The 9516-nt window shown below is 56.1% G+C and overlaps 1 protein-coding gene across 1 annotated transcript; it reads left to right on the forward strand.

The window, feature by feature from the left end:
• Positions 1-4758: 4758 nt before the first annotated feature.
• Positions 4759-8499, forward strand: PHYSODRAFT_330843 (hypothetical protein; the record flags this gene model as incomplete). Its single annotated transcript, XM_009527547.1, has 4 exons — positions 4759-4856; positions 5117-6311; positions 6839-6936; positions 7197-8499. The coding sequence occupies 4 exons, from the start codon at positions 4759-4761 to the stop codon at positions 8497-8499; spliced, it is 2694 nt and encodes an 897-aa protein (XP_009525842.1).
• Positions 8500-9516: the final 1017 nt, after the last annotated feature.

Raw genomic sequence — 9516 nt, forward strand, 5'->3', positions numbered from 1 at the left:
TGCATCTAATCAACCATCACTCACCGGTGTTCATCCAATCATCCTACTCGTCTAATCATCGGTGGCGTAAACAACTTACCGTAATCACCATAATCAACGTGGGTTCGGATTGGACCGGTTCGGGTTAACCGGTTAATGGGTACAACTGGTACACAGTACCCAAGACCAGCAACCCTCAATACGCCCCCTCAATGCGAAGTCCCACGAATGCCGAGAGCCACCGTCAGATCCGTGTGGCGTGGTCCCGCAAGCGCCTTCGTCATGATGTCCGCTAGCATCACAGAAGTCTCGCAGTACTGGAGCTTGACTTCGACGCGCTTGACTTCATCGCGGATGTGGTGGTACTTGATGTCGATGTGCTTGGCGCGACCGTGGTTCACTGGGTTCTTCGTCATCTTGATGCACGACTGGTTGTCTTCGCGGATCATGAGTTCGGGTCCAGTCTCATTAGCGGCCGCCAGAATCTCGCATAGCAGGCGATAAATCCACTTACCTTCTTGGATAGCCAGACTGAGCGCGATGTACTCCGCTTCGCTCGTGGACAGCGACACACTTGATTGCTTCTTGCTTCCCCAGCTCACAGGCGCACTCATGAGCATGAACGTGTAGCCTGAAGTGGACTTGCGGTCGGCGAGGTCGCCGGCCCAGTCCGCGTCCGAGTAGCCACGAAAGTCGATCTTGTCGCCCGGCTTGAAGCAGATCCCATGCGTCTTGGTGCCTTGCAGGTAGCGAAAGATACGCTTGACCGCAACCCAGTGTTCCTCTTGGGGGTTCTCCATGAAGCGCGATACATAGCCAACGGCGTACGCGATGTCTGGGCGCGTGGCGGTCATCAGGTGCATCAGAGCACCAACAGCTTCGCGAAACGGAGCGTTCACCTTGGTCGCCGCGTCGCTTGGAACCAGTCGAGTGCTCATGTCCACCGGACTCACCACGGCCTTGCACTCGTCCATGGCGAAGCGCTTCAGGATGTCGTCCACGTATCGCCGCTGGCACATGGTCACGCTGCCGTCCGGGCCGTCCACCAACTCGATCCCAAGAACAAACGCGCACTTGCCGCTGTCGGTCATCTCGAAGCGCGTCTTCAGGTCGGTCTTCGTGCGTGCGATCAGCTCGGGCGAACTCCCGGTAATCAGTACGTCATCCACGTACACCAGTACAAGCACGCAGTGACCGTCCACCACCTTGATGTAGAGGCACGGATCGAAGGCCGACACTTGGAAGCCGATGGAGCACACGAACTCGTCGAAGGTCTCGTTCCACACTCGCGAAGCTTGCTTGAGACCGTAGATGGCCTTCACCAGTTCCAGGCAGTCGAAGTCACCATCCAGTTCGACGCCTTCCGGAACCACGCAGAAGACCACCTCCTTCATTATCCCGTACAGGAATGCTGTCACCACGTCGAGTTGGTCGAGGGGCCAGCCAAAATACTTAGCAATCGCGATCACCATGCGCAGCGTCACATACTTGACCACGGGCGAGAAGGTCTCGGTGTAGTCAATGCCGTACTTCTGCTTGAAGCCCTTGGCCACGAGGCGCGCCTTGTACTTCTCGATCGAGCCGTCCGCTTTGCGCTTGATCTTGAACACCCACTTGGTATCGATGGCGCGTTGTCCGTTAGGCAACTTGGCAGCTCGAAACACACCACGCAGTCGCATCGACTTGAGCTCCGCGCGGATCGCTTTGCGCCAGTGCACTTGATCAGGACCGTTCACAGCCTCTTGGAACGTCGTCGGCTCCGATAGATCGGCTGCTGCTTCCACAGCGTTGGCACTGGCACGCCAAAACACTGGAGGCGTCGAGTCGTCGTCTTCATCTTGGTCCCCAGACTTTTCTTCTTCGTCGGGGTCGGCTCGGCGCGAGGAGGATACGTCCGGCGCACTTGCTTCTTCTAAGCCAGCTCGGTGGCGAACGGGGCGCGATCTTCTGGCAGTGTTGTCGTCGCCACTCGGTCGGTACTTGCGCTTCCCCGCCTGCTTGAAGCTCGTTTGGCGCGGTCCATCGTTGTCGTCCAGGTCCAGCGCGTCCAAGTCCAGCACAGCATCATCGACGTCTTCATCCGAAGTATGCGTCGAAAGTCCAAAGGTCGACTCATCGAAGTTGACATCGCGACTGATAACCACCTGTCCTGCCTCGATGTCATAAACTCGATACGCCTTGGACACTTCTTCGTAGCCGAGGAACAGCCCGGCGCGAGCCTTGGGGTCCCACTTGCGCCGTCTTTCCTTCGGCGTCAGGATGTACGTCTGGCATCCGAACACACGCATGTGCTTCACACTCGGCTTGGACTTGTAAACGATCTTGAACGGAGTCTTGTGTTCGATCTTGGGTGATGGCAGACGATTCTTCACGTAGATGGCTGTCATGGCCGCCTCAGCCCAGAAGCTCTTGTCCAGCTTGACATGATGCAGCATGCTGCGGCCAATCGTGACGATGGTCCGGATGGCGCGTTCTGCCGTGCGGTTGGTCTGGTGCGCGTACGGAACCGTGGTTTGCTGCTCGATGCCTTCGACTTCGTAGAAGGCCTTGAGCGAGTTGGTCGCGAACTCACGGGCTCCGTCGTGCCGCACAAACTTGACCTTCTTGCCGAACTGCGTCTGCACCTTCGTGACGTACATCTTGATGCAGTCCTCGCTCTCCGACTTGGCACGCAGGCAGAACCCCTTCATGCATCCGCTGGCTTCGTCCACGATCAGCAACAGATACTTGCTGCCACCCAGTGACTCTTCTTCCATGGGGCCGCACACGTCGAAGTGGAGCAGCTCGAACGTGTCGTAGTGACGCTTGTCACGGTTGCTTGGGAACGGCTTCTGGACCATTTTCCCTTGCTGGCAGCCGCGACACACGCTTGGTCCACTCGACTTGGAAGGTGCCTTGGCGTCCTTGATCATGTTGTTGTCGACCATCTTGCGAAGCACCTCCACCGGAGCGTGACCCATACGCGCGTGTAAGTCGACCGTCTTCCCACTGGTCGCCGCATTCGCCGATCGCTGAGGCGTCTGGAGCCAGTAGAGTCCATCCACGAGGTTTGCCGTCGCCACCACTTGCTTGGAGCCCTTGTGCGCAATCTGCATCTTGGTGCTGTCGAACACGACTTGGAACAGACCACTCTTGTTGATCTGTGGCACCGAAAGCAGATTCTTGCTCATGCTTGGGACGTACAGCGCGTTTTTGATCTCGATGTCGCGCTCGTCGCCGTTGGGCAGAACCACTCGTTCCACGATGGTCCCCACACCCATGATGGCCGCCTTGTTGCCGTCGGCCACCGAAAGTTCGCCTTCATTCCGCTCAATCAAATGAGCGAACTTGGCCTTGTCGTTGCAGATGTGGTGCGTTGCGCCGCTGTCGACCGCCCACAACCCGGACACATTCTTGCCCGTCGAAATGCCACACTCCAGTGAGACCGCGAACGCCACTCGATCATAGCCGTAGTCGTAGTTGTAGCTGGCGTCGTCGTTCCTCCACTGGGCATTGTTGGCCCCGCGTCCACGGCCATTGCCATTGCCGCCGCGTCTTGGGCCCCGATTCTCGTCCTTCTGCTTGGCCCAGCACTTGCCCCAATTTCCTGCAGTACGTACACTGGCGAGACTCTCGGTCGGTGTTGAACGCCTTGGCCGCATTCTCCGTCTTCACCGTCGCCGTCTTCTCGCCTTGTCTCTTGATGTGCTCATTCGTCAGCACCTTCACGACGTCTTGCGATCGTAGTTCAGCGCTGCTCATCTCCAAGTTCAGCACGACGTTCTCGTAGCTCTTGGGGAGGCTGCGCAACAGGCAGATCGCCACATCCTCATCCTCCATCTTGGCGCCGATGCTGCTGAGCTTGGCGCTGATGTTGAGGACCTCGTTGCAATGATGCAAGACGTTGCCGCCTTCCGACATCTCCATGCTGAAGAGTTGGCGCTTCAGGTAGATGCGTCCAGCCTTCTGCGAACCACCGTACAGCGTCTTCAGGCGCGTCCACGCAACCCACGCTTCCTCGCAGTCGTCGACCACATGGTGGTAGTCCGCGTCCATGTGGAGCAACATCAGTCCGAACGCGATGTTGCTCGACTTGACGTAGTCGTCCTTGGCCCGCGAGTCCGTGAAGCTCGGCGTCGTCTCGCGGTTCACGACATGCCACGTCGACTTGGTCAGGAACACGTCACGCATGTAGCGGTTCCACGTCGCGTAGTTGTCCCCGTTGAACTTGTCAATGGAGACCTTGGTCGAGGCGTCTTGGGCAGAGGACATGGTGTTTGGGCTCATAACCTGATGGAAGGTATGGATCTTGGACACGAAGCTCGGACGAAGCGGAGGGAGGGACGTCGCAGACGGCGGGACCGGAGCGAAGGCACTTGAGGGGTAGAATGAAGATTCGAAAGGTGATTGAATTGTTGGAGCTTACACCCTACTGTTATAGACACGCGACCCTGCGTCCTATCACCTAGTGCATCTAATCAACCATCACTCACCGGTGTTCATCCAATCATCCTACTCGTCTAATCATCGGTGGCGTAAACAACTTACCGTAATCACCATAATCAACGTGGGTTCGGATTGGACCGGTTCGGGTTAACCGGTTAATGGGTACAACTGGTACACAGTACCCAAGACCAGCAACCCTCAATAGAGCGATCAAGCCGCTGCTCACACTGTGGATCGCGGAAACACACCGATCTCGATTGTTGGAGACGTTTGACGTGCGAGAAGTGTCGCAAGAGAGGTCATCCGGCGGATCGCTGCCTGTTTGTGTGCCGTGGATGTGGTGAACTACACGAGATGGGCAAGTGTCCGATGGAGGAATTCTACAACCAGATCCGTCAATGGTTCAACCCGGTGAAGCACGCTGGCATGTTGCCCGCGATCGCCGAGAAGATGTTAAACTAGGACGCTCGCCGAGTTGGAATCCGGTACGAGCCGAGCGTTCTAGGTACTGCATCTATACATTCGTGAACAAGAACACGGTAGATCGAGTAAGTGGACGGACTGATCTACGCGGTAATACATGTCATCTGCATGCGAAATTTGCCGCCAAGGTCTTAAGTCTACATCGATCGGACGACCTCTGCCGTTCTGACGCCGAAGTGCCTTTGGATCTCCAGTCTGGAGAAACGCGGGGCTATTGAAAGCAACGCAGACCGGAAGAATGGTTCACGCCAGCTGATGGAGAAGTGACGACCGAGATCCCGGAGCATGATCGCGATCGAAGTCGGCCTCGCGTCAGCGAACACCGCAGATCTGGCGATGTGGTGCTCCTCCCTGGGGAGTCCAGAGGGTACTGGAAACATCATTCGCCAGGTAAGTGGTTCCGTCAGGCCAAGATCACTGGCAAGATCAACAATGAGAAGTCGATCTTACTCTTAGAAACCGGCGCCGAGGTGTCCATCGTGGACACCGCCTTTGCTCGTAAGGTGGGGTGCTATGTCGACACGAGTCAGAGCCAGGAATGTGTGGTGATTGGCGAAAGCGTGTACATGACGGAAGGAAGGACCAGGGTCAAGGTTACGCTGGCGGGATCGCTGGTGCATTTCTTCGATATCTGGGTTGGCGATCTATCAGGACAAGAGGCGATCCTGGGTATGGACTTTATGGTTCCAGCCGGGATCCGCCTCGATCTTGCGGACGGCTCTATCTGTCTCCCCGACGAAGTCAATATCCAGCTTAGCAGACGGCGTCAGCTGTACAACGACAATGTCAGACACGTGTGTATAGATCAGGGAATGCAGATCGCGATCGGGGATTCGATCGAGCTTCCGCTACGAATGAAGATGACGGATCGAGAAAAGCTGTGGGTCACCCGTGGAGATCGCTGGGTGCCGACCGTGGTCCGAGGACCCGGCCGGATCCGATATCTCCAGGTTACCAACATCAGCGACAAAGACCTCGTCTTGCATCGGAATGAACGGATCGCGATGTGGCTGGCTGGAGATCGGATACCCCGAATCCCAGGATATGTGTCGATCGGATCTCGTCGATACATGGAATGGCAGAATCTAGCCTTTCAAGCCACGACAGATGACCGGCCGACGAACCAAGAGGCACCAACGGGACCTCCAGTACCTGCCGTCGAGCGACCGAATTATCCAACGCCCCGAGCCATTCTTCAGAGACGCAAGGTATCCCCGATCATCGATCAGTCGACGAGTCCACCCGATCCAACAAGCGAACCGGAGGCAATGAGCCCTGATCCGGGGGCGACCGTCGTTGATACGCTTAGATCAGGAGGCAGACCGTTGCAGGACGATGATCGCGTGACAGAGGAGTCGAGGTCGTCAGCTTCAACTGTTCTCGTTGGAGATCCACCAGACCCACGGTCGGATCCGGTTGAGTCGGTGTGTGAACCTTCCGGATTGATGGAAGGTATGGATCTTGGACACGAAGCTCGGACGAAGCGGAGGGAGGGACGTCGCAGACGGCGGGACCGGAGCGAAGGCACTTGAGGGGTAGAATGACGATTCGAAAGTGATTGAATTGTTGGAGCTTACACCCTACTGTTATAGACACGCGACCCTGCGTCCTATCACCTAGTGCATCTAATCAACCATCACTCACCGGTGTTCATCCAATCATCCTACTCGTCTAATCATCGGTGGCGTAAACAACTTACCGTAATCACCATAATCAACGTGGGTTCGGATTGGACCGGTTCGGGTTAACCGGTTAATGGGTACAACTGGTACACAGTACCCAAGACCAGCAACCCTCAATAGAGCGATCAAGCCGCTGCTCACACTGTGGATCGCGGAAACACACCGATCTCGATTGTTGGAGACGTTTGACGTGCGAGAAGTGTCGCAAGAGAGGTCATCCGGCGGATCGCTGCCTGTTTGTGTGCCGTGGATGTGGTGAACTACACGAGATGGGCAAGTGTCCGATGGAGGAATTCTACAACCAGATCCGTCAATGGTTCAACCCGGTGAAGCACGCTGGCATGTTGCCCGCGATCGCCGAGAAGATGTTAAACTAGGACGCTCGCCGAGTTGGAATCCGGTACGAGCCGAGCGTTCTAGGTACTGCATCTATACATTCGTGAACAAGAACACGGTAGATCGAGTAAGTGGACGGACTGATCTACGCGGTAATACATGTCATCTGCATGCGAAATTTGCCGCCAAGGTCTTAAGTCTACATCGATCGGACGACCTCTGCCGTTCTGACGCCGAAGTGCCTTTGGATCTCCAGTCTGGAGAAACGCGGGGCTATTGAAAGCAACGCAGACCGGAAGAATGGTTCACGCCAGCTGATGGAGAAGTGACGACCGAGATCCCGGAGCATGATCGCGATCGAAGTCGGCCTCGCGTCAGCGAACACCGCAGATCTGGCGATGTGGTGCTCCTCCCTGGGGAGTCCAGAGGGTACTGGAAACATCATTCGCCAGGTAAGTGGTTCCGTCAGGCCAAGATCACTGGCAAGATCAACAATGAGAAGTCGATCTTACTCTTAGACACCGGCGCCGAGGTGTCCATCGTGGACACCGCCTTTGCTCGTAAGGTGGGGTGCTATGTCGACACGAGTCAGAGCCAGGAATGTGTGGTGATTGGCGAAAGCGTGTACATGACGGAAGGAAGGACCAGGGTCAAGGTTACGCTGGCGGGATCTCTGGTGCATTTCTTCGATATCTGGGTTGGCGATCTATCAGGACAAGAGGCGATCCTGGGTATGGACTTTATGGTTCCAGCCGGGATCCGCCTCGATCTTGCGGACGGCTCTATCTGTCTCCCCGACGAAGTCAATATCCAGCTTAGCAGACGGCGTCAGCTGTACAACGACAATGTCAGACACGTGTGTATAGATCAGGGAATGCAGATCGCGATCGGGGATTCGATCGAGCTTCCGCTACGAATGAAGATGACGGATCGAGAAAAGCTGTGGGTCACCCGTGGAGATCGCTGGGTGCCGACCGTGGTCCGAGGACCCGGCCGGATCCGATATCTCCAGGTTACCAACATCAGCGACAAAGACCTCGTCTTGCATCGGAATGAACGGATCGCGATGTGGCTGGCTGGAGATCGGATACCCCGAATCCCAGGATATGTGTCGATCGGATCTCGTCGATACATGGAATGGCAGAATCTAGCCTTTCAAGCCACGACAGATGACCGGCCGACGAACCAAGAGGCACCAACGGGACCTCCAGTACCTGCCGTCGAGCGACCGAATTATCCAACGCCCCGAGCCATTCTCCAGAGACGCAAGGTATCCCCGATCATCGATCAGTCGACGAGTCCACCCGATCCAACAAGCGAACCGGAGGCAATGAGCCCTGATCCGGGGGCGACCGTCGTTGATACGCTTAGATCAGGAGGCAGACCGTTGCAGGACGATGATCGCGTGACAGAGGAGTCGAGGTCGTCAGCTTCAACTGCTCTCGTTGGAGATCCACCAGACCCACGGTCGGATCCGGTTGAGTCGGTGTGTGAACCTTCCGGATTGATGGAAGGTATGGATCTTGGACACGAAGCTCGGACGAAGCGGAGGGAGGGACGTCGCAGACGGCGGGACTGGAGCGAAGGCACTTGAGGGGTAGAATGACGATTCGAAAGTGATTGAATTGTTGGAGCTTACACCCTACTGTTATAGACACGCGACCCTGCGTCCTATCACCTAGTGCATCTAATCAACCATCACTCACCGGTGTTCATCCAATCATCCTACTCGTCTAATCATCGGTGGCGTAAACAACTTACCGTAATCACCATAATCAACGTGGGTTCGGATTGGACCGGTTCGGGTTAACCGGTTAATGGGTACAACTGGTACACAGTACCCAAGACCAGCAACCCTCAATAGCATCTAATCAACTATCACTCACCGGTGTTCATCCAATCATCCTACTCGTCTAATCATCGGTGGCGTAAACAACTTACCGTAATCACCATAATCAACGTGGGTTCGGATTGGACCGGTTCGGGTTAACCGGTTAATGGGTACAACTGGTACACAGTACCCAAGACCAGCAACCCTCAATACGCCCCCTCAATGCGAAGTCCGACGAATGCCGAGAGCCACCGTCAGATCCGTGTGGCGTGGTCCCGCAAGCGCCTTCGTCATGATGTCCGCTAGCATCACAGAAGTCTCGCAGTACTGGAGCTTGACTTCGACGCGCTTGACTTCATCGCGGATGTGGTGGTACTTGATGTCGATGTGCTTGGCGCGACCGTGGTTCACTGGGTTCTTCGTCATCTTGATGCACGACTGGTTGTCTTCGCGGATCATGAGTTCGGGTCCAGTCTCATTAGCGGCCGCCAGAATCTCGCATAGCAGGCGATAAATCCACTTACCTTCTTGGATAGCCAGACTGAGCGCGATGTACTCCGCTTCATTGCTTCTTGCTTCCCCAGCTCACAGGCGCACTCATGAGCATGAACGTGTAGCCTGAAGTGGACTTGCGGTCGGCGAGGTCGCCGGCCCAGTCCGCGTCCGAGTAGCCACGAAAGTCGATCTTGTCGCCCGGCTTGAAGCAGATCCCATGCGTCTTGGTGCCTTGCAGGTAGCGAAAGATACGCTTGACCGCAACCCAGTGTTCCTCTTGGGGGT

Source organism: Phytophthora sojae (genome assembly GCF_000149755.1).
Source record: "Phytophthora sojae unplaced genomic scaffold PHYSOscaffold_4, whole genome shotgun sequence".
NCBI lineage: Eukaryota > Oomycota > Peronosporomycetes > Peronosporales > Peronosporaceae > Phytophthora > Phytophthora sojae.